The following is a 27,470-nucleotide window of genomic DNA, read 5'->3' on the forward strand; positions in this document are numbered from 1 at the left end:
TGCCATTTTTATAGTAACCTTGAGTTTGCTGGCCTTAACCCCAAGCCTAGGTAAGATTAAAAAAGCATCAAAATAATTAAGAGAAATTATACTTTTAAATTTACGATTGAAGGTCTTTCTTAAACTACTCAATCAGTGTAAGTCTCAAAACGTATAAGGACCTTAATAATATGAAAACAACTCTCTGAACTAATCTCACTCCTAACTCTAATGTAATTGTCAAAACTATTAAACCCTTAAGAGAGTATTAATTATTGTCACTCTCCTCAATAAAATCAATCTATGAATTAATCGATTCAAATAGAATTAAAATCCCATAATTTCATAATTAATTACAAAGGACTTCAAGTAAAAGAAAGGCTGTAATTGTATGTGGAAGATTCATTTATGCTATAATTTATGTATGAGGACGGTATTTTCGCAAGGTGAAACTTTCCAGGGCAGAACTTCCTAGGGTTAAACTGCACAAGGCGTAACTTTTGGTCATCATAAAATATATACATATGTGTATATGCAATTTATTAAAAAAATTGTGGATACATAATATGACAAAGATAGTCCAGGAGCACTTAAGAGATCAGTATCAGTAGGTATAATTGAGTGGCTAGCTACCATGGGTCTTTGTTCTTTTTGGAAAAAAGCTTATGCGATACAATAAAGGTAACAACTTTCTAGATGAATGTTCATCTTTTCAATTTTTTTATTTTCTCTTTCTGTGACTCACATTGGGATTGCTTAACGCCCGGCACGACTTGACTTCAGATTTTGCACAGAAACTCAGTAGAATTTTAAACAATAACTACGACTGAAAACATTATGAAATTGTGAAAAATCTAAGATCCAAGTGTAGTTTATATCTAAAGAAAATAATAACATGAAGTAATTTAAATTTTTTGACAGAAATTCGACTTCCTTTTAGGTTTTAAAATTTGAGATTCTGTAAGGTTCAGACCGGATATAAGGCACCCATAGTAGTATTTTTGCAAATTGAAATTTATGGTTTATTTGGTATTTTTTAAGTGCAATTCTTATAATACTACATACATATAGGAGTGTAGCGAACATGCAACATCACCAATTATTGTCTTCCTCCGTTAGTTTTTCTTTAATAATTAAACTTTTTTATTATTAAGACGGATTTGAAGGTACTGTGTATATAAAAGAATTACTATAAAAGGTCAAACATGAACAGAAATAAATATCAATATTAAACTTATTACATTTAGATATATTAGTTCATTTAACTTGTCCTCACACGTACCACAAATTGATGACTACTACTACAAATTGGCAACCCCAACTACAAATTGGTGACCCTGACTAGACAGAGAGAGAGAGAGAGTGGTTTTAAGACTTCATAACTTTTATTGTATCTCCCAATCTCTTTTCCGAAAATAAAATTAAAAAAAAAAAAAAGCCCAAGATAGATGTTTCTAATCCAATTCTTCTGAATAAAATGTCATTATTTTCAGTAAATGCTAGGAATAGTTCAGAGCTAAACATAAAAGATAATTCTAATTTAACCAATCAACACTCAGCAGGAATCTCCGCAGGAGATGGACTAAAGGGTTGAACCCCCACCCCCAAAAAAAAAAAAAAGGAATTTTTTCTTTTTGCTAGAAATTTTGTTGGTCGGGATGAAAAAATTTTACGTGAGAATAACAGTGAAAAAATTTGTTTTAGAGTTTTATTTCTAGCATTTGAAATTTAACAAAAAAGCTTTTTTATGAACAAAAATTTTAAATTTTTTGCTGGGGTCTTCTGAATATTTTTCATTTCAAAAAATTTTGTACATGAAATTTTTTCCAAAAAAATTATTTTTGTCCGCAACTGTGAATTTTTGAAAAAAAAATTCAAAATATTTAATTCTTAAAATTTTTTGTGAACAGCTTTGGATTTTTGAAATTTTTTTCATAAAGGAAATAATTTTCGGTGTATAGCTTTGGATTTTTGAAGCCTATTTCGAAAAAAAATAACTTTCTCTGAATAGCTTAAGAGCCCCCTCAAAAAAAATATATATATAATCCTACGATCACCCCTGATGAGATCACTGATTAGAGTAAAAGAAACAGAAACGTGGACAACTGACAAAAAAAGAGAGCAAGTTAACGTCATGCGAAGTGTTTTTTTAGATAACATGGTGTACCTTTAGAGCTTTTCAAATCCAGCTTTTCATAACTCTATATTACGTTTTGTAGGCTTACTCTATTTATCAAATAGAAACATTAGAATGGAATATAATTCTAAGCAAATAAAAAGTATCTAAGTCATACTAATTAATTTTGCACAGAGTCCACTAAAGAAGTTGTTGATAATTTTGCAATGTATGAAAATATAACATGAATGCAAAGGCATTTATTGATTCCTTTAGGGTGCGACAATATGCGGTATTATTTTTCGTTAATTCTCTGTGCTCATACTCTCCATACCAACAGAAAGGAATCATCAGAAATGGAATTTCAGAGAACTTTGGATTTTGTGAATTTAACATTATCTTGGATAATTCCTCAGAGTAGCCACTATTGTCAGGTAAGCAATTCTGCGTGTTTCTTGCTGATTCATCACCAGATAGGACAGCGATGAAAGAAGGAATGGAAATAGTACAATTGATATCATTATCAATAAATCTTTTGGCGTAAAATCGATCTTCCTTTGGAGTGTATTTCATATAGAACTCTTCTCGATCCTCTTGAGTAAGAGCATGATCATAAAGCCATTTGAGAACAGTTCCAAATCTGGAGTTACCTTATAAATAAATATAGATTTGAAGATTGAATAGTTACCGAAACTCTTGAATTGTAGAATTGTAGAATTTTTGGGCCATGAGATGAAAGAATAAAAAGCTTCTAATTGAATTTCCGTCACAGAGGCTGTTTAGATCTAAAAATGCTATAAAAATGGTTGAATTCAACTATTTTATCAAAATTGAAATTTACTACCTTTACTCGAGGAGTTGTTATCAAATATTGAGAACGTATCTTTATTTTCCAAAACTGTTGCGGAAAAGTGATTTACTAGATGATTATTAAAGCTTTCCATATCATAGAAATTTGAGTATAGATTGAGATATGAATTAAATAGACCATATAAATTATCTTTGCTCTTATTTGCATCAATATTGAGTGGAATCTATGAAGAAGAAAGGAACATAAAAACCTTGGAAAGTAAACATTTGTATTGTATTGTTCCTTATTTAGGATGTAATGTAGTCCAGTCCAGTTCTTTCTGACATAGTCCATTCTGACTCTATAGTCCTTAAAATGAAGGAAAACTCAATCCCTCGTTACGTAATAGAGGTGTTTCTTCCTCATGATTTAATATGACTTCGTTGATTATAAGGACCTTCCCATGGGACCGATGTTAGACTGGACTGGACCCTACACAACACATGTAAACAATATTCATTAAATTAAAAAAATCCTACATCAAAATGTGATTTGTTACAGAATTCCCTTTCCAAATCTTCATTATTTAATTTGATTTTATTATGATCAAGCTTTGATTGACTTTTTTGAAGGAGTTTGATTATATCGCTCAAAAGCATTTTCTTAATCTCATTTGTTGTAAATTCCCCAATGTTGTTTAATTCTTGTTCAATATAACCGAACCTAAAAGATATATAAAGAATAAGGGTGCTTTAGAAATATGGCTTGACTTGATAATTATTATTATTTTTTTGTGAATATAAGTACGTCACATTTTAAATAAACTTGATAAAAATGATTTAAAGCTTAAGATACACTATAAAGAAAAAGTTTGGAAAAAAGTGGAATTTCACTTATTTTTCTAATTACCTATGACTTTATCATCAGGTAATACAGTTATTAGGCTATGAAAATGAAGAAAAATTAAGGGTCAATTGGGTTATAAACATTTATTTCGAAAAAATCATAGTATTTTTTTTGCTACAACTGCTTGACAGACTCTTGGCATTCTTGCTGATATTCCTTCAAGATAGGCAGGTTTGGTATTATTCCAAGCATTCCTCAAAATGTTCCACAACTCATTCTTACTTGGGGGCACTTTTCCCGAATTTTTCTATCAATATATTCCCACAATAGCTCTATTGGGTTCAAATCAGGAGATTGAGCAGGCCACTGAATAATAGAAAAGATATGAAATGATTCTTTCTTTTCGAATATATTCTGTATTCTACTTTCGAAACTTGTGACTCAAATCTAGCTATTTTTATTAATCTACGAATACATTCTAGTTTATAGCTAGAGTTGTTATTATTGAAATAATAGCAAAATAATCCCCCTGGCAGAGAAAAAATTAAATTCAACCAAACATTTTTTATGTGTTTATTGTTTTCGTGCTCGTTTCCGCTACTTGGTTTGAAGCTTTACCTCACACCATCTAAAAGAGGTTTTGCGTATCGAGTAGTGAAAGGAACACTAGAGTTATCAGGATACATATGAAATAACTGTAAGGGTTATCTCTGCAGTTCAGAAAGAGAGACAGTTTCATATCTTCTGTGGGAGTGTCCAGTTTCAAAACCTGTTTACTCCGCTCTTGAAGAGCTGGTAGAGAAACGCTTTGGACACTCAAACAGCAGAAATAACTTTTTCATACTAGCTTCCAATGACAAAATATACCATCACGTAGTGATCATAAAAATTCAATTCTGCATCTACGCTATAAAGAAACTATATTGGTATTTTAAATACAATTGAGCTTAGGTCTTTTAGTAATATTTGTGTGTTTTATATGTTTATATTACACTATTGTAGCATTCTGTAACATGTTTCCAGTTTTTCAAAATCTTTGAAGTGAATCCTGGCTATAAAAAAATAACAAAAAAAACAAACAAAAATCAACTTTATTAATTTAATATTATACTGATTAGGGGACATTCAGAAACCAATTGGCCACCTAGAGAGGAGGAGGTGAAGGCCTACACCCCTTTTTGTCCTCGCTGGAGAGGTGAGTCAGCTTAAAACCATCTAAAATTGATTAATGAAACAAGAAAGCAGGAATAACGTTATGCTTTCTTTAAAAAAGCTGAAAAATTTAACAAAACATTTTCTTTTAAAAACATTGAAGGGGGGGCAAAAACAAACAAAAAACACGGTGTACTAAGGGAGGTAACAAAAAAGAATGTGGAGCTAGGACGTGTGGACTTAGGTTAAGCATAGGTGCTTTATGAATTACTCACAACATAAAATAAATAGATCAACTCAAAAAATAATTCACTCCTTAAGACATTCATTGTCGGATTATTATGATTTAATCCACGCCTTCATTTCATTAATATTATATTCTACAAAAATAGCCCTTAGTTAGATTATTCTATAGAGTATTTTTTTCTTTATCCCATTGAAAATTTAGCTTTAGTATACCGGCTGTAGAAAATGAACTGAGACAAAGTAATCATTAAAATACAAATAATTCATCAGGATGATGTTGTCAGTAGAAAATGCTATTTTATAATATTTTTTATTATAACAGTGAATTATTAATTATGAATCTGGCCACCATTAGTCTCGATGCCAGCCTCCAACCGCCTCCAGAGCGCCTTGCACACAGTGGCAACGTAGTACTTTTTCATGATCCTCCACTATTGGTTAACGGAGGTCTTCAGGGCATCAATATTCGAGTGGCGGACTTTGCAGGCCTTTTTCTCAATTTTTCACCAAATGGAGTAATCCAGTGGATTTAGATCTGTGCTCTGAGGGGGACAAAGTTTCTTGGATCAGAAGTTCATGTTGCTGCCCATCCACTCTTGTAAAATATTATTAGTATTGGCCGGAGCTCGTTCTGCTGAAATACGTACGTGGCCTTGTTGGACTTCCTCATGGTCTTGGTGATTTATGGGACCACCATTAAGTAATCGGCCACAAGTAACCGGTATCCAACAGGAAACCAAATTCGAGGAAGTTTTTCTCCAGTTCATGCCACAATCCCCAACATCATCACAGAGGCCGGATGTTTGGTCCATTTGACTGTCCTGATGCTATTATCGGCCTTGCCAAAGCATACCTATCCTTTTGATTGTTGTAGACGGGGTCAACACTAGACCGATGAACCTTCTTCTTCTTGGCGCACTCTGATATATTCATCGTTGGATTGACCTTAAAGGCCTCCATGATGTCTTCAGGCTTCACTTTGGTGGGTCTTCCACTCATAGGTTTGTCCTTAAGGTTGTCCCCATCAGCCAAACGATTTCTGACCATACAAACTGTGTCCTTGCTGACGTTTTAGGTCATCTTGATGTCCAATGTGGTTCTCCCGGTGCGGATTATTTACCTTTAATGGCTCTTCTCGCCTCCATCGCGAGATATACATAAATTTTGTTTACAACATATACATCAATCAAAGGCTTAGAATCTAAGCTATTCAAAAATAGTCAGAACTTGAAGATTTAATGAATAACACATAGTCAAAACTGTATTTTTAGAAGGCTCATTACTTTTTCCACACTCGGTATATTAAAGCAACCTTCTCATAGCCGCAGCAATACAAGAAAAAACCACATAAATAATTCAAGCTTACATATATTGGTAAATAGTCAAAACAAAAAATAAGAAGGTTCAGCAATCCTACTGATTATTAATGTAAATATTGTATTTATATAATCCTTTATAGATGAAAATTGTTTCAACAGTTCAGTGATTTTTACAATTGATAGATGTATTGGACAGAGCGTTATTAATTATTTCATTATACATAATGATCTTCATTGTATATTCTTTTATAACAAAGTAAGCCAATTACTTATATAACTACGTGACTTTATATAAAAATATACTTAACATTCGTAGAAGTCGAAATAAATTTGGTTAAGCTGTGAACTTAATTCCATAATTGACTAAATAATTGGCCAAAAAATAAAATAACTGGCTGAATACGGTCAATCAATTTTGTTCCTTTTTATCTGTCTTTTTTGAGGAAGGATTGAAATAGGAAGATCAATAATATATGAAGAGTAGTGGACTTCAAATACAATATTTAGTAGGAATGTATCCGTCCGAAGAGTTTAACTAATACACGATCCCGTCCAAAATTTTAAGGACACGTCCAAATCGTGTACCAAAGCCAAACAATCTTTGATAAAGGACGTCATCCTAAACCACGTTTTTAGAAGACCAATAACAGGGAAAAGGTGGGCTGGGATTGACAGGACGTCGAATAAGACCGATTTTAAGTCTCATATTTACAAGTTATTCGACTCTTATGTGGGTACCTGAGTTGTATATAAAATGCCACAAAATGGCGCAAAACGAGAGATTTTTTGTAACGTTCATTTAATATATCAAACATCTTAACGCAATTCAATAATTGCATCATTCTTACAACAAGAAAGTCCTGCATTTTTTTTGTTATAAAATTATTAATCTGGTTATTCAATTACAGTTTGAATAACCTCCGATTTTAAATTTTGAATTGTTAGTTTATAGGGAAATTGAATATCGGTATTGATCAGCAACTTCAAACAATGACGTCAATTTATCAAGAGCTAAGGTTTGACAAATTCTAAGGACATGATTGAAATTCAAGAATAACTTTTCCATCAATTTAATATATTAAAATGTTTCCTGGAGGCATACCCTATTGATACCACTGACTTAACAAATTGAAATGTCCTTTTCTCCCCCCCCCCAAAAAAAAAAAAAATCGTTTGGGGAGAGTGGGGCTTGGTTTTTTGACTTATTTTTCAAAAAAAATCAAAAATCCAATTGACAAAAAGTTAATTTTTTTTGAAAATTTTTTCAAATCTATTGTCATTCACAGAAAATTAAATTTTTCTCCACAAAATTTAAAAAATTCATAGCTATTCACAGAAAATTAAATTTTTTTGAAAAAAACTTTTCATATAAATTTAATTTTTCGAAAAAAAATTATTTTTTTTTTTTAAATAAGTTAGAAATTTATTTTTATGGATATAAACATGAAAAATTTATTTTTTAGGAAATAAATTTGAAAAATTAAGTTTCAAATATTAATGAATTTAGAAATTTCATAGGTATTCAGATAAATTAAATTATTTAAAAAACTAAATTAAATTTCAAGTATTAAAACTATGGAAAAAAATGGCAAATATTAAACTTTTTAGTCAAAAGCAAATATTCCTTAATTTTTTTGGGTGGGGGCTCTACACCCTTCCACCTGGGGACGCCCCTGAGAGTACATATAATAAAGTAATATACATAAGTGATCGCATTTTGGTCTTTGGGTCTATCCCCCCCAAGTAATGAAGATTAGCAACGCTCCTGACCACGTTAGTTTTCGGTTTCTTTTTAACATACCGGCGGTTTATATTAATTTTATCTATACTTAGTTGTTTAAAATGGGATAACTATACTATGTCATTGTTAAGAATCTTATTTTTTTAGACAAACATTACAGTTTTATTCTTCTCACACCCTACAAAAGCCAATCCCTAGTCACTTTTTGATTGAGGTTTTGCGAATGTATGAACATAATTTACATACATGTTTTTTTGTTTTTTATTACTATAATATTCTTGTCTTCTCGTTCCTCAGAATTTATATATAATTAGGTTTAAAAAAGATGGTTTGGTGCTCAACGAAATGACAATCCCTACCTTTATGGCATGTTGCATCCTTCAGTTTGTCGATGCCTTGTAATTATGAGCAACTGTGTCTACTCTCGAAAGTGTATTCTAAGGAAGCAAAACTTGTTAGTTGGTATGTCTGTCGATGCCTCATTTTTGAGTGTGCACTTTATATATTAGAACTGCCTGACTACTTGATCTGTTTTAGGTCAGCATGCCAAATTAGAAAAAAATATGGGAGTATAAAATAAATAATGGGATGATTTTATATGATCTCCGAGCTATTCGGGTACTCTCGCTAGTGGATTTGCATATTAGCAATGTTTTCAGTTATTATGCACATAGATATTTTGCATATTAACGGATTTCTTACCTTAACATATATACAAATACTTATAATAAACACATTATATACATGTATACCTTTCAAGTCCACAATATATGATCTAGTCTTTGACTTTTACCTATGATATATGTCTATATCTTATTCCTTTCAATTTTAGATTTAAATGTTTTTTGACATCCCATAATAAGTTTAAATATTCTTGAATATATTTGAATTAGAGTATTCTTTTTTTTTGAAATGGACTATTTTATTTTGAACTGAACTGCTTCCATTTTGAATTTGACTATTCTCATTATGAATTGAAAATGCTATATACTTATTTATTGATAATTTAAATGGTTCCAAACAATTTAGATTTGTAGGCAATGTCAAATATTATTTGATGTAGCCTTTTCATTTCATTTCCGTAATATTAATATTTCCTATATTTAATCCGAGGGATTTTATTTATTTGGCAGAAATTACTACTTCATTTACTCCCCTTCTTTAATTGTATATTTTGACATACAATATCACATGCATGGTACATATTAGCTTCATAGAATTTTGACAAATGATAGTTGAAGCATATGAGAAAATTTAAAAAAAAAGATAGAATTGTATGTTTAATATTGTTTCAATCTTGAAATTCATACAAAAAAAATTCCTTCTTCTTCAACAAGACCTATTTTAATATTCAGAGCACCCTCAATGTTGTTAACATACTTCAATTCTATGGTACTCACTTATTTCAAAAGAATATATATATAATTCTTTTATCCAAAAAACAATAACGAATAATTGATTGTTAGTTTACATTTCCATTCGAGAACGCAATATTCAAAATATATAAACCACAAAACCTTTCAACTTTTTGTTTTGTATTTACCATCTTAGAGGTTCTCTAAGGTTTTAAGGTTACTAGAACGACTAATTTCAGTTATTTAATATTCCATGATCATCTATATTAGAACAGTTGTAAGCGTAGTTGAAAAATCAACAGCATACAAAAAAATAAAGAGATTTTTTTATATTGATACGTCAAGCTGTTTTTATCTACTCGCAACCTCGATTGACAGAAGGGAAAGGAAAAATTTGAAAAAAAAAATATATGGTGGCTATCCTTCTAAATTGCTTCTGTAGGCAATCCTTTATTATTTTGAGATGATTTATCACTAAGATGTTATTAAACAGAAATAAATATTTCTTTTTTCATTTTCTATTTCAAAAGTTGTTATCAATATTCTTTTATTCTTGAAGAGAGAACATGTGAGTATAAAGTACTCCTTTTGACCTGAAAGACAGAAATTAACACGAAGGATTTGTTGTGGAGTTATGAGTGTAATTCCTTTTTGCACACTGGTAATTCTAGCTATATCTCTTTTCTAAATACGGAGTGGGATTTATGAGTGGAATTCCTTTTTGCACTCTGGTAATTCTAGCCATATCTCTTTGCTAAATACGGAGTGGGATTTATGAGTGTAATTCCTTCTTGCACTCTGATAATTCTAGAAAATTATCTTTACTAAATACGGAGTGGGGTCTCTGTTTAGTACCTTTCTCTAACAACTGCTTGTAGCTGATCGAAGGAACGTCATGACATCTAAGCATCGAGGTAATATACATAGAGTGATGATGTGAAGAAGTAGTTGAAATTATCAAAAAAGACCAAAATATTGAAATATCGCTATTTTAAAATATAGAAAGTGCTTCAAATACCTTTATTTTTTGAAATGTTTATTCTAATAGTTATTAAATTTTGAGATCTCAATTGGTTAATAAAGTATTTCTGGACACATTATTTTTTTAAATTATATTAATAATTTATTGCAATTTTTAATCTATATATAATTTTATTTAGCCTTTTATAATGTTGTTAATGGATTTGGGAGATTAATTCCATTCATTAAATTGAATAAGATTCATGAGTATGCTCCGAACTTTGGCCCATTGAATCAACTCACTTTCACGTTTTCCCAAATGATATATAAGGTATACGTTTTTAGTAACATATTAGTTTAATATAGTGGACTTAGTCAATGTCTACTATTTTTATATGACTACCTACAACCCAAATCAATTATTAAAGATTAAAAAAGTATTAAAGATCCTCTCGATCTATGATACAATTATTCAGATTCCTGATGGACCTAAATAATGTATTTGTACTAATGTTAAAATACTGAAGCGAAAAAGCATATTTTTTCCTCGTTTGGGCATTTTTCACTCTCTCCAATTTGCTTTTATCTGTTGTTGCAGTGTCAAAGAAATTTCCTAGCTATCCCTCAGTATCGTCACGCAATGGAATATCTAAAATTATTAAGCTGGTTTCTATTTTTATTTTGGGCATACTGGCCGGTCATATTTTCTACAACTCTAGTGATAACCATGATAAATCTCTAAAATATTTATATGTCAGCTGATGTATCTACATACTACTCTGCCACTCAATCATTGTTCTGATCTTTGATTGTTCGATCTCCAACTATATTTTGTTAAGTGATAAACAGTTTACTACAAATCAATGAATTGTTAAACAACCAATTGGACATTTTTTCTTTTATGGCAAGAGTTAGATTTGAAAATGTAACAACATCTTTTTGTTTTTTGGGGTAATTCAAAAGTAAAGAATTTGTAGCATTATTGACAGGATGTTAAAACAGCATAAGAGGTTGAACAAACAATCACGAAACCTTGATTATATTAAATATTTAACATAGGATTTTTTAACTCCTCTTTTTAAATATAAATGATCCCTAGTTTGGGATAAAAAAAAATACACTTTGCTCACATCAGTGAACTCTAAACCAAGGACGCTCTTAATTCATTATATTTTGGCTGAACCAATGAGTTCTAATACTATCCGGAGAAGCATAATTTCCTATTACGCAATCTGTTGCGATAAAAACATGATTTTTGATCATAAATTCCACTTGGTAGACTCAAATGAACTTTGAACAATCATAAGTCTATAATATTTGCCGTAGTTGTATTTTTATGTTTACATCACGTGGTAGTTCATGCAACTCTTCTCGATTGGAGTCGCATAATTGGAATGGTTGGGTTCAGAACTGAGATCCCAAAATATAATTCCAAACCAAGTTGAAAAGATGTATTTCTATTAACCTTGATTCCAAACTTTAAGAATAATTTATTTTTAGATGTGTGTAGTTTTAAAGAAATTGTTTATGTTTATTTATTATTTTAGAGACTGGGAATTTAAATTTAATTTATAGAGAACGATTCGAATGTTTTCCTTAGGTTGGATTTATAATATTTAGAGATCCCACTCCGAATCTTCAGCTATTTTAAAATTTACGACTCCAAATCATAGGTAAATATGCATATTCTCTTTGTTCCTAATCAACTCCATGAGAAAAAACATGTGCCCCTATTCACTCTCGTACTTAGTTACTAATAATTATAATATTTTGATCCTTTTAAGCTCAAGAATATGAAAATAAAAAATCAATAAAGTTAGACTTATGTTTCCAATTGGTTCCATTTCAGTACCAAATATCAGAATATTGTTCATCCCAATGAATTAATAACATTATTAATGAAACACTGATGGAAAAATATTTCATATTATTCGTATAAAACTTATTCTAATTCCAAATCAATTCAACTCGGTACGTAAATACATTCGATTGACGAACTCCCAGCTCAATTAAATTTAATTACTTAAAATTACATTATTTTGATCCTGCTGAACTCATAAATTCAGGATATGAATAATGAATACAGTCTGTATGAAGTTTTCTATCCCTCTCACTTAGGCAACTAACTTAAAAATAAATAATCATCATTATGAATTAATGAAATTATTATTCAAAGATCAATATGGCATAAAATACTTGATGTTATTTGGATGAAACGTACTCCCGCTCATCATAGAGATTATTAGCTTACTACATAATCTTGTACAAAGAGGATCTGAGCAAACTCATAAGTTTAAATGAATAGTGAAGAGTATTTTTTTAATTTACTTTAGAAAATCCTTTAAAATATATATATTTTGATTTTGAGTTGTACAAATTAAATCAATCCCAAAATGGAAGAATAGCTTAAAATACCACGTGATTACAACGACGACGATTATTTAAACTTTATAATTGTACAAAGTTTATATGTGTTTATGCTTACATCAAAAATAATGTTTTTCTTCACAATAGGTTGCGTGATTGAAGCTTGTGCTTCTCCCGATGGTATGAAAACTCATTGGCTAAATTGATGATATGTAAAGCATTAAATGGCAACTGCGAAAGGACTTGTTATGATGTAATAAAGTAATGAATTCCTAAACAAGTACAGTTAACAATTTTCGTATTTACCTTTTCGGATTTAAGGAAATTTTAAATTGTAAACATTTTTGTAGTATAATTGTTAGGATACTATGACAGTGACAGAGCTTGAAATATCACGTGATCAATTTAAACACGCCCTCACATAGTGAGTTACATATTATACGCAACAAAAAGGAAAACTCAATCTATAAAACCTTTCCTTGATAAGAGTATAAATTGCAAAATAAATAGACACATGATTTTTAAGTATTTGTTTCCCTATAATTTAGTAAATATGTAAATATATTTATAGTTTTTTCAAGAAGTAAACAATTGTTCAGAAGTGCATCTCATGTAAAATGGATTATATAAATGTATATATTAACATAAATATTCCGATCTACGAAATTATCTCAAACGGAAATTCCGTTACACGGAAGTCACTCACTTTTATTAAATTATTTGACTTCTTTTTTATATAAATTTCATTAAGAAAAACGGAAATTCTTTTATCCGTAATCCAGAAGACTTTTGAGGTACAAAAAGGTCAAAACACTTTCGATGTATCAAAATTAAGGCTTGCCACAAGAGTAATTTTAACCTATGTATGTATAGAACCGCCACATGAGATGTATAAACAAGACATAGTTATGTATTTAGTTTGGCATCAACTAGTTAGTTCAAATAACGTGATTCGGTAGCCTTATTGTTTTGTTTTATACATATTTATATGAAAGGTACACATAAAGTTTAGTTAGAGAGGCAATGATCCATGCAATATCCCTGTGGATCAAAGGGTTGACTTCCTTGAGATAGCTCTTATTTTTCTTCTGGTCTTAAAAAATGATTAAAAGGTGACCATGGTGTATATACTATAATTTATAGGCATTTATGCATTTCTCTAGTAAATAAAATGAAATGTAAAAAAATCGGTATAGGCAAAATTAATTAGGTTACGCAACCTCAAATGCCAACTACTGGAAATTCACTATTGCAGAAAGTTCTTGAATGCAAATATAGATTCCGTTATAGAGAATACTTACTATACTATAATATTATATATATGTTCTGTACAAGTTGTAACTTGCATTATCTAATTGTACAAGTTGCACTGATTACGTCCGATGATTAATTTATTTAATTACAACATCCGTTATTTAAATTTAAAAATAATATTAGATACTCTCATTTTGTTTTGCTCTATTACAATTACTTCTTTATTTTGTAGATATTTATAGAAATAATATAACTGTGGGCATTTCAGATTTATATTTTGCCCATGAACAATGCTTATCATATCCTTGATCTATAGTAGCCCTAAAAATTTAACCAATAATCAATACTGTCCTTAAATAATACGTTTTAAGACGAATATATGGCAACTTGTTTAATTTGCTAATACTTGTACACAACATATCACGCAACCTTTCTTCTGAAAAGAAACAGAAAAAGGTCCTAAAATCATATGGTAGTTAATCAAATAAGTCAATCATACCAACTGCTATATATCTCTTATTACTCCCAGACTATCACCGTCACATTAGTTCTTCAAAATTTTTAAAATGTATTATGTATATACAGGGTGTCCACGATAAATTGGAACTACTTTAAACTTCATCCGGATCCATAATGTGGATATTCGGGGTTAAATCATACTAATATAAAAGGTTGCATGAACAATACACTATAACTTCCACCACAATTGTTTTGACAACAAACAATAGTCATCATGGAACAAGCCAGGAGAGACGCCATCCTCGAATTGGCTCGCGTGGGCACAAGTCCTCTGCTATCTACAAGCTTCTTAACTACCCCAAGACCACGGTGTACCGGGTCTTCAATGCCTGGGAGGTTGAGGGGAAGGTCTGCCGCAAGGCCCACAACATGAGAAGTGACCGAATCCGCAGTCCCCCCTTCCTTGAAGGCCTCCGGAAGTCTATCAAGGCTTCGCCGGGGACTTCCTTGTCCAGGTTGGCCAAGAACCGTGGAGTGAGCAAGAAGCTGGTCTCCAAGGCTGTGAATAAGGACCTCGGGTACAGGTCATACCGAATGGGCAAACAACACATCCTCACGGCCTCCATGAAGGCCACCAGGCTCACCAACGGTAAGCGTCTCCTCAATGACCTGAAGAGCCATGGAGGAAGAATCATCTTCTTCTCCGACGAGAAGAACTGGACTGACGACAGAAGCTACAACGTCCAGAATGACTGGTGGCTTGCTCAGGAGAGAGAAGAGGTCCCTGTGGTCTTCACCACAAAGTTCCCGGCCTCCGTGATGACCCTGGGTGTCATCTGCAGCACCGGTGAGGTGATGCCTCCTTACTTCTTCAATCCCAAGGAAAGGGTTAACGCGATAAGGTACTGCAAAGTCATGGAGGAGTTCGTCATCCCGTGCATGAAGGATACAGCCGCTGGGAGGGAGCTCATATTCCAACAAGACTCAGCGCCAGCACACATCGCCATGAGGACCATTAACCTCTTCAACTCCCACGACATCACTTTTTGGGATCGCAACACCTGGCCCTCCAACTCAACCGACCTCAATCTGTGTGATTACTACTGGTAGGGGAAGTTGGAGAGGGAGGTTAGCAAGGTCAGCCACAAGAGCATCGCGGACTGAAGGGCTCCATTACGAGGGAGGGGAATGCTGTCGATTCTGCGGAAGTCATTAGGGCATGCAAATCATTTAAAGGCAGGATGGAGAAGATGGTGGCTGCTGAGGGAGGACATTTTGAATAAATTTATTGTTTAATATCATGTCTAACTTTTTCATATTTAAAAATATTCCATTTTTATCAAGCAGGTTGAATTTTAAGATAGTTCTAATTTATTGTGGACACCCTACCCTGTATTTCGTAATATTAAAATATACATAGTATATTATTTTATACTGTATTATAATATTGCTTAGTATTATTCTATTTAAAGCGTAGCTAGAAATTTGTATTTCTATATGAAAATTTCTCACATAAATAATAAAATGGCCAAGGGCCACGACGAGGGATCAACAAGAAATTGTATTGGAGTCTTTTGCTTGATCGTGCAAATTCCGACCCAATGTGCATGGAACGCATTATAACTGGTGATGAGACGTGGGTTTACAGGTATGACATCCAAACAAACCAACACCAATCAGAATGGAGGGATAAAAACGATTTAAAAAATATTCATGGATCTCTTGTGAGGTACTTATCCAACTGTTGTAAGAAAACTGGTCCATAGATCGCGCTCAAACTGGGCATCATAATGAAAGACAGTGCTGCCGACTGTTGGCAGGCAATTTAAATTAACAATTCCCGGTACTTTTTTGACGGAATGTAATTCCTTTTAAGCACTGTAGAGAAATAATGTAACAGTTATAGTCTAGGAGTGATTATGAGAGAAATAACAGTTGGCATGATTGACTTATTTGGCTAATTACCAACTTTTTGGGTCTCTTTTCTGTTTCTTTTCGAATGAAAGGTTGCGTAATATAATAAGAGACACGATATGGGAAACTCTCTATGAATATAACAGTGATGAAATGAAAGGGGGTTTCAATTAAAGCAATTGCATAGTGAATGTCCTTAGGAATTAAAAGTGTTTGGTTTTAATCTATTTATTTGGTATGATCAAAATCCATCTCTAACTTTTGACGTTGCCCTGGTGGCTAACACACAAACTAACAAATAGGGGAAAAACATAGTCTCCTTTCAACTTTGTTGGCAGAGGCAATTAATGAATTCCTTAGTAGGTAAAAAGGTTGGAATATATATCGAAGGGGGGGGGGGGCATTCCTTTCACTGTGGTATTAAGAATTTGTAAAGAAAAATGATTGCATACAAGATTTAGACTCATTTTCAACGTGAAGTTAGTAAATAAATGAAAAATATCCGTTAGTAATAAGAGTATAAAACCAAAATCTTATGACCTGAACCAATATTATAACCAATTATTATTTTTGAGTTTATGTGACTAGAAATCGGAATGTAAAAAATATTGAATGTCAACTCTAACCTGTTATGAATATGATACAAAATAAGTCATTTCCCGCTGAACCCCTTATTATAACAATAAAACAGTATAACCACAGGACTTTAATTTTGTGTATTTTATTATTGACTTAAAATTGTTAGCTGTTGTATAGTTTTTAAATAGTGCAGTATTTATTTAAAAAATGCAAAAGTCACCTAGATTTTTATTAAAATATATTCAAAGAGATCAAATAATTAATTAGAAAAAGCAATGGAAAAAATTGTTTTTTTACGTAACATGTTTTGATTTTTGATTAGGTACATCAGTTTGATTCCATGTAAATCTGTATATTATTTCATTTTTGATCGAAGTAAATGATGTAAGATGTTTTCACAGATTTCATATTTTGAAAAACAATTTAAAATATTATTTTTTTTGGAAAAAAAAATTCAAAAATCAAGTGCTGTTCACAAAAAACTGAAATGTTTTGGAAAAAAATTTCTAAAATTAAATTCCAAATTTTACGTTTTGTAGTAAGAATAAAAAAATTCCTTAATTGTGTGGGGGGGGGACTACAGCCCCTCCAGCCCTCCCCCTGCATAAGCCCCCTGTACGTAGTTGTAAAAAATTGATTATAGTTGAAAAAGAACTCATTATAATTCAACCAACCAACGTTCACAATACTGAGTGGCATGAAAAGAAGGAGAAATAAAGAATCAGCTAACAAAAAAATACAATGATTTTTTGTGTAAGCAAGGCTACGCCGTATCATAGCGAAGAAAATGTACCTACATTATGTATATGGACTTCACATAATAATTCCTAGTACAGGCAGAGTAATTGTAATACTATAATGTTCACTTATGTGTCATTTATTAACTGCAACTAACTCCATCTGATCATTAAAATAAACTTTAAAAAAAATATACAGATTCGTGATGAACGCGTCAATCACTAGTACAATTGAATATTGTATTTAAAAGTTGTTGTTGACTTGCGTTTTCTTTAATAAAAAAACCCAAAATAGTTCAGACTAAAAGCTCAAAATTCGCCAAAACTGGTTAAAGCTTGGGATTCTTTGTTCTTCTTTTTCGAGCATAACATGTAAATCTTTCTAGACTGACTTTCTTTTTCTCTGTGAAATTTAGAAGTTATATTTTGCCACAGGTGGGTATATGTTGATTACGGATACATCAAATTGAAAATTCTAGCAATATGGATGTCATAGTGTATTAGTGGTTGCGTGTTTTGTCATAATCTACCTGTCTTGCCCAGAAGTCGGTACGATACATCAAATTGAAAATTCTAGTAAGCTAGATTACATGATGGTCTAACCTTGTATTTCTATTAACCTTGGTTATAAAAGTAATATTTGTTAGATTATTTAACGTCCTGCGGGAGTACTCGACATTGCTTGGAAATTGGAATCACTTAGCATTCTAAAAACTTTTATTTTTATACTAAATAAGTATTCATATTAATAAAAAAATCCGTGGCACTAAAAATGGAACATTTATAAGTTACAACCAGACCATAATAAAATATTGATGTGATGATTATATAAACTTTTGAATTATGCTTATGACCACAATTATAATAAATTAAACTAAGTCTAAGATTAATTTGTGCTACATAAACTAAAAAAACATTTTTAAATGACAAGTTTCAATAATTCTTTAAAAATATAATTTTTCTTTTTACCGACGAGTTATATAGCGAGAAAAAAATAATAGACAGTGAGTAACGAGTCTTCAAGCTAATAAGGAATATTCAATATAGTAATGAGTATTCAGGCGAGTAACGAGTAAGGCTCGTAATTCCTCGAGTGTTTTTTTATAAGCTCGGAAATACTCTTGTAGCAAAATTCATCTCGCGGCACATCACTAATAAAAAAGACTCTAATAATTCAATTTACTCTCCACACAAATGAGATAATAAGATAAACCCAAAGTTGTAAAAAACCCAGTACAAAAAATAATAATCGTTTTCAAATATTACGTTTTGTATAGACCCTCTAATAAGTACCACAAAATAACATTTTCAATATAATTACGTTATTATTTGAAGTCGGTATATTTAGTAATGGCCACGCAAATTCTCCAAAAATAGGGTTTATTTTTTACAAATTAGTTCAAGCATGAAATATTTGTGACTAAGGAAATGAATACATGTATTTGTACGTCTATATCTTGAAATTAAATCCTATTTCCTTTGATAAGATGATCATATAAATAGATACGTAGGACATATCCTCAAATTACGTATCTTCTATATTATTATATATAGAACACCATATATAAATTAAATATTTGTTTTGATAACAAATTTTGAAAGTTTCTCTAAATGTATTCGATACAATCGAAAGTATCGCTCAATTTATATACAAGTGTTGAGACTCAGTTCAGCAAAGTGATTTTTTTCTACAACTATTTTTCGGTCCGGACCGTGGACCGATTTGTTTTTGGTCTCATATATTATGAGATACCTTTTTTTCTAGATTAACTGTCGTTCATTTTTTCACAAAAAAAAAAATCATCAAATTAATACTATAAGTTTGAGTACGAATACTGTATACACATAAGAGACTGTGGGATCAAAATCTAAATATTCGTTGCTGTTGTATAAAAAAAGCAAAAAAACATACGTAATAGTTGTAGGATCTACAACTCTTATTATTGGGACCACAATTAGGCGTATGTTTTATTTCAATTTGTAATATGAATGGTGTTCTTTTATGGAACAATTTCCAGATGTATGAACAGTACAAATGTTTTTGTTTTTTTTAGATCCGAACTCCTCCCTTTAGTAATTCTATCTCTGTTGATATAAAAATGATTATATTTTTTGTTAGAACACCCATTCAGGTTCCTAATTGAATATCTTTAAAGGATTGCCCTACCTGTAATGTTTATCTGATTACATGAGATATTAAAATAATACTTTAATATTTACAATAGTCAACAAGTTTTTTGCACTTGAATTGAGATGGTGTAAAACTTGTTGTTGTTTTTAACACAAGAAATAGAAAATGAAAAAAAAATCAAATGTTAAATTTTTACCTCTGCTGCAAAATTTGCCAAAGTGGCATTTTTTAAGCAGCTCTTTTATATCCACACAGATCAAAAACATATACTATACTATTTTTAGAAGATTGTATCTAATAGTATCTAAAATCACAATTTCAGCTTAATTGATAGAGATTATTATTCATTATCTAATATACCTTGAGTTAATAATTTTGACTTACATAACATACTTCACAAAAACAAAGCCATGCTAGAAAACTGCTTGTAAATACTTATCATAGCCACTTGTATCCATTGAAAGGGAAATACTATTCAGTAATGTGATCAATATATTTGAGCCAACCAAGAATAAATTGACTCCTGAGCACGTAAAAGAATGAACTTTTTTACTTTAATTTTAAAATTATTTACGATTAATTCTAATTGATATATATTTATGTATTTTTTGGTTGAGTCCAAATCAATAAAAAGTGTAATATTGATAAATCTTTTGGTTATTTATTTATGTGATTTTTTTGTTCAAAATAAGAAATTGGAATTATCTGGATATATAATATCGGATGGGCTGAGATTTTGTTGTCAATATATTCCTACTTTATGCTTACATGGTCTCTCTTCAAGACTTAAATAATAGTGAACCAGCTTTGTAAAAAAAAAAAACAATGTTCAGGTTACAACGACAAAAAGAGTGCGATCTTCCATTCTCATATTTTTTTATCTATAACTAGGGATGTAAGCATTTTTTAGCGTACAAGTTTTTGTTGTTGACAATCTGAATAGTATTTTTTTTTGTTTTTTTGTTCTAAAGCTATTATCATTATGCTTTTATTCTTGAGGAGGTAATATTTAGTTCTAAAGTTTTAACAACTACGTGTACTCATGTAGAGTATCCCTGAGGATTTGTTCAAAAACGTTCGACAACTGAGTATTTACTGCCTAAGTCCCTGCTTGATATGGAGTTGGACTTGTGTTTATTTCCTTCCATTCAAACCGTATACAGAATAAGTGTTGCACCATCTCTAGGGCTAAAGAGTTTCACTCATAAAGTTGTGCACTTAATGAAAAACTGTTGTTATCTTTCAAGTAAGATATTGAAAACTATTAAATCTCACTACTAAATAAATATAGAAAGAAAAATGTTGGAGATTGCAACTTTGATCCGTGCAGGAAATGACACATCGGGCATCGTCATATCAGGCTGCTACAAAGAAAATAATTACAATTAAAATTTAATTACTATTAAGTTAAAATTTTAATTGAGTTCTCTTTTTAAATCCAGGAAGAAAATAAATTGGTCACCTTGACGCTTAATTTCATTAAAAAGACTTCTACAACGCTCCATACGGAATTGTTGATGCTTTTGAGTCAAGAAAGGTATCTCTTCAAACCTCTTTGATTTTTCCCTAGCAAGCAGCTTTGACCAACTTTGACGCGTTGGACAGGTCTTGGAACTTCTTTTTTTGCGAATTAGGGCATGAAAAAGGCCGGCATGACCTCAAAAGAGTGTTTGGCAGCTTTGGGGTTTAGTTTACCTGACCTACTTCTTTAAAGAATACACATGGGAACACCCATTTTTTACAAATGAATTCAAGCCATAAATTGAATTTATTTTTTAGAGCAGAGTCCAAAACTGATCACAGTTTTTTTCTCAGTCATATGAATTCTGAAATATCTAAAATTATAGTAATTCTGTACTATTATCATTCAGAGTCATTTTCTATCCGTAAAACAATCCCCAAATTCAAAGTAGGAAAAATATAACTTGTGTACAAATGTTTTTATTGATTCTGTATCTTGTTTTAAATTCGATTTATTTCAATTTTTAGGTTGAAAAATGATGGAAAAGTACACCTCATTTTTAGACCCTTATCACTGATTCATAATACATAGTGATGAGGAATATCATAGCTTATATTATTGAAAAATATTCAATGTATAATTTAAAAAAAGATTTAATTGAAAAATACGTATATACAAGTATTTTTGTTGATTGTTTTTTAATTGGCCTTGTATTAAAATATATAATTCAACATTATCAAGATTAAAATAATAATAAAATACATCAAGAGGGATTACGTTAAAATTAGTCAAAAAAACAACGTTATAGCTTAAAATTAATCCCGTGGCTCAAATCTCAACCATTCAATATTAACAACTTATTTTTTTTACAGACTTATATAAAAATATACTAATGTCTACAATACAAAATATGAATACGTAAAATATGAAAATGATAAAATTAAAACAGACAAACAAACAACAACTATGTTTTCAATTTTCTTGTCCTTATCATCAGGTATCTTCTTACTTAACATGTAAGGGTTGAGTAGAACTGATATGACCAATATGGGGAAAAACGAACAATATCAGCAGCGTATTTTCATTCTCTATTATCGAAACGGAGGATCTTTAAGGAAAAGGCTGCGTATCTTGCTACAATTGCAATGAAAATTTTCCTCAGTCGAAATTCGGAACTGAGTCGTAAATTTCCTGTACTCCTTGACAAAAGTGAGGGCCTCCATTATTTGCTTTTCCCATTTTTTTGTGACAGGTCAAAAAGATCAATATATGTTTGACAAATTTCTTTGCCTTATGTTGTAAGGGAGTCTGAAGTAACATCTTCAAATGCCAAGGTATAGGGGATTTATGAAAATTAGCTGCTTTTAGCAGAGGGTAATAACAGTTTCCAGACTTAAGCCTTTACTTTTGTATTGTAAACATATCATGAATAGTTAAAATTTCTTTGGAAAGAACCTCAATCTCGAGACTAATTGGGCTATCAAAAGGTCCAAAGAAACCTTCTTTTTTGACAACTGACGAATGATGTCCAAAGTAGAAGCTCAACATTCTTTGGGCGGAAAGAGATATATGAAACGGAAGAGAATTAAATACATCTGTTCCCATCCATAATGTATTCAAAAATTTTACAATTAGAAATGACGGAACGCCATTCTTTTTCTGGATTACAGGATAAATCAATTATAATCTTCCTGTATATTTTAGGTAGAACATGACCTAACTGAAATAGCCCTCCCCCAAGTTGTCTCCTTGGCCTTTTAAGAGCCTCAATATAACTGCAGTGAAATAATAACTTGTATTCCCAAACTTCTTTAGCATCGATCGCTCAATTGGCCAATCTTGGCAACATGGTAGCTAAATAAAATACTGAAGGAATCAACTTTACGTGGTACATGTCGACACACGTCCGCAAGTTCTATCTCCTCAATTCAGCTATCCTAAGGTTTATAAACCTTTCTAAATGGTTTTTATTTGAAACAGACTCTCCATGTCTTTCCCAATCAATTCCAAGAACCTTAATTTAATCTTTAACCAAGCATCCAAGGATTTAAAAATCCTTCTCAGGAGTCCACTCTCCCAATGCGAAGATTGCTGTTTTCTTTTTATTTAATTCCAAACCTGAGAATTTTGTGTACTTTGCAAAGAACGAAAGTAAATTTCAATCCTCTTCTTCAACTGTGATTCCGAATTCCCTTCACATATTTGAATATATTATGAACATAAAATCAGCAATATATGTAATACTCGGAATATACTATCAATTCTCTATTTTTTCAGTTAATCAAGTCAAAATAAAGCCTCTCAAAGAAATAAAATTACAGACTGTGGATGTGTAAATACCTTTATAAACGAATTAAGGTCTTAATTTGACGGATGTATACTATGTATTGGTCAATGCTTGTCTTTCTAGGTATCATTTTGGAAATATCAACTCGAAGATCATCCTCCACGTTAAGTTGCGATCTTATTTCTGGTATATGTTAATACGGAAAATGTCTTTTCACATAAATAAGTTGAGCCAAATTGTCTAAGTAAACCCAAAGCTTCTTTAGCAAGCAGTGTGTAATTATTCATAATATAAATCCTGAATTCGTCAAGTGTTCCAGAAGGAAACTCTGTTTTTAGCATCTGGTCACTTGATAGTTCAATAATTGGAATTTCAATATCAGATGACAGCTGATTAACAGAGGAAGTAAAGAGTGCATAAGCATTTATGTTATTGTGGAGTACTATCTTCTGGGAAATACTTTTTTAAAATGATCCAGAAGAGACTTATAAAAATTATGTACATTCATTATTATTATTTAAGTTTTGATGCCACTCAACGTAATTTAAATTAAAATTATATTCTTCATTTTTTACCCTTTTGAATATGAGATAAATCTGAGTAAATCTGATATAAATGACTACATGTTCATACTTGTAACAGAATTGATAATTAGGTCCACAATAAATTTTAAATTGCTCTAAATTTCATAAGCTGTACCTTATTTAGATGTTTCTTCTAATAATGTTGTAGAGCTCAAATATATTATGTCATCAATTTGTTCTGGGATGTGAATATTACTATCTTATTACTATTAACAGTTATACCAGAGCTTAACGTAATTAATTTGAGGATGTCTAAAGTTTTGTTTATAGTAGAAAAAACCTCCTCTAAGAAGTATCAGAAGAGTTAATTCGTCCGCGTATACCAAAGCTATATGTGGACCAGGAATTTTTTTTTTCAAATTGTCAGGATTTCAATCTATATTAATTTTAGGTGTTTTTTAAAGACAAAAATGCTTACTATTTACAGGCAAATCTATAACTTCTTAAGTATAATATGTGTTCATTGGCGTTCAAAGGATTATATATTTTATAAATATATATTTTTAGAAGAGTTAGTTGTTGTTTTTTTAATCCAAAAAATTATATTAAAAAAAAAAAAATAGAAAATTTAAATTTTTTGGAATAAATTTCAAAAATTTTATTTCAAATATTAATTTTCGTGAAAAAAAAAAAGTTCCAATGAACAGTCATTCACAAAAAATATTTTTTTGGAAAACTGTTTCAAAAATGGATATTTTAATTCTCAAAAAATTACAAAAATCCACAGCTATTCTGAATGAAAAATAATTTTTTGGAAGAAAAATGTCATAGTTCATAGCTATTCCCAGAAAAGTAAATTTTTTGGCGAAAAAAATAAGGAAAATTAAATTAAATTTCAAATGTTAAATTTTCTAGTAAAAGACCAATTTTCCTTATTTTATTTTTTTTTCCAGCCACCACCTCTGGACGCTTCTATTGTTACATATCGTTTATAAAGAGTACACGATCACTTTATATTTAAATGTTCTCTCTTCAAGAATTAAACCATAATATGATAACAGCTTTTGTAAAACCAATAAAAAAACCACTGTTCAGATGGCTAATTACAAAAAATCTCCCTTGTGTGTAAGATATATTTTTTCTACAACTTTCTTTTGAATTCTTGGTTTAAGAAGTTTCATTAATTTTTGACTCAAAAACTTAATGGATGTAATTGGAATAATATAAATAATGGAGCCTTTAATAGAAAAAAGTGAAAATTTCTTATTCATGAAGGTCTATTGTTCCAAACCTATGGTTTCAACGCAAACCCCACGGGTGGTTTTTTTTATATTAGAAAAATGACAAATTGAGCTATTTTATGGAATTTTTTTTCATAATTTTTTAAACATCAGCAAGAACAGTTGAATAAAAGAAAATACCATTAGATGATGCATACTATTTAATATTCTCTTAATATATTTAAGATAAATATGTACAAAACCATGTCTGGATTTGCTTTGTTATCAACAACTATCTCAAAAGTATATCTATTAACGTTAAAAAATATATATATTATTATGAGGAAGTATTTTTGTGTTGATAGACCTTGTAAATTTCTTATGAGAAGGGATTTATATGGATTACATAAATCATATAATAATGGTAGGATTATAGGGATTCCGTAAAAAGAGACAAATAATTTTACAAAAAAAGTAAATAAATAGATTAAGCATCTTCCACCTATTACTATGTCACGCAAATAGTACTATCGAGTTCGAATTTTTGAGCGTTGAGTCAAATTGAGATTGAAGTTCATTGGATTAGAAAGTCTACGCTTGTTAGTTGGACTACCTTAATAAGGCTGTCAATTATTTATAAAGTATTCCAGATACTTAATTTAAAAAAATATTTATTTACATAATAGGAAATTATTTCAAAAAGTTGGATCACTATATCATAAATTAAATTTTCTGCGTAAAGTTCATTTTATAATCTCTTAGATGTGAAAAAAACTAGATGCCAATTAGACTAATGAAAAAATCTCCCACCCAAAATATGACACCAAACCCTCAAGGAATTTCTCAACAAAAATGTAAATACAACTAGACATGAGATTAGTCTATACTCGAATATTTTGAGTTTTAATCATTGAATCCTTTACGCCCTGAAATAAGTTTTAAATGGAATATAAAAAAATAAAGATTTAGTATTAGGGGGGGGGGGATAGTTAATAATTGTATTTAAAAAAAAAATAATATGAATAACTTTTTGTGAATTTTTAATTTAATTTACTTTTATTTTTTTTATCCAAAAGTTATGATGTGACGAGTTATAGATTTTTGTTTAATTGAGCCTGTCAAATAATATTTCGGGCGAGATTGCGTCATTTTCCAAAAAATTGTCGACTTTAGTAGAGTCATGTTGTTTTTTTTTGTTCGATTTCGAGAGGAACTCGAATTCTACAATAACAAATAATAGAGTTGAATTCAAAAGCCTACCTATTTGACTCCATGTGGCATATTGTGATGGATGGAAAGTCCAGTTCTTCGATACTGATTTGCATGACAGAAGTAACAATGGGATTACTTTTCCAGGATTGAAAACTTTTTTGAATGATCCAAGATGACATTCCAATCCCAATAAGTATAATGCAACTCCATATGAGCTTTCCAAATGAAGTTTTGGACTCTTTGATAAAAAATGTTCCATGAATAGTGGAGGAGGAGCAAAAGCTTGAGAATAAATCTCGGAAGCTGGTAGTATTGGGGTTCGTATTGTTATTAGAGAGATTATTTTCCAAACGGGATGAGGTCGAGGGATAGATGCTCATGGTCTGCTGTCGAGTCTACTTTGAATAATAAAATAATAAATTTTTTTCCATGGAGTTGAAGAAGAAGATCTCCTCTCTTTTATTTCATTCTATTCTCCTCGTCTTCCTTTTTCCTCCTCCATGTACTCTCTTCAAAAGACCTATTGCATTGAATAGTTTCCAAAGGAATAGCTTTCTGTGTATTCAATAATACTTCTTTATTCATTTCCTTGAAAAGGCGGATTTATGTAGCTCATAACCGAAGGTTTCGGGCTCCTTTTATGACAAGTGTACCTCGAGTTAAAAAGGTTTTCATTCACCCTTATGGTTCATTAATTGTACAATTAAGCATTATCCTGCTAAAATTCATTGCATCTTTTTAATTTTTCCTCCAAAAAGAGAAAGAAATAAGGCCCAAAATCATCTGGCTATAAGGTTATTAAACCCTACATATATTCCCT

The 27,470-nt window shown here is 30.8% G+C and overlaps 1 protein-coding gene across 1 annotated transcript; it reads right to left on the reverse strand.

The window, feature by feature from the left end:
- Positions 1-695: 695 nt before the first annotated feature.
- On the reverse strand, positions 696-27,150 carry LOC121118733 (uncharacterized). Its single transcript, XM_040713321.2, has 5 exons — positions 26,699-27,150; positions 3,425-3,608; positions 2,940-3,129; positions 2,784-2,889; positions 696-2,735 (listed from the first exon to the last, which is right to left on the reverse strand). The coding sequence occupies exons 1-5, from the start codon at positions 27,028-27,030 to the stop codon at positions 2,297-2,299; spliced, it is 1,251 nt and encodes a 416-aa protein (XP_040569255.2). The 5' UTR covers positions 27,031-27,150; the 3' UTR covers positions 696-2,296.
- Positions 27,151-27,470: the final 320 nt, after the last annotated feature.

This window comes from Lepeophtheirus salmonis, chromosome 5 (assembly GCF_016086655.4).
Source record: "Lepeophtheirus salmonis chromosome 5, UVic_Lsal_1.4, whole genome shotgun sequence".
Classification (NCBI taxonomy): domain Eukaryota; kingdom Metazoa; phylum Arthropoda; class Copepoda; order Siphonostomatoida; family Caligidae; genus Lepeophtheirus; species Lepeophtheirus salmonis.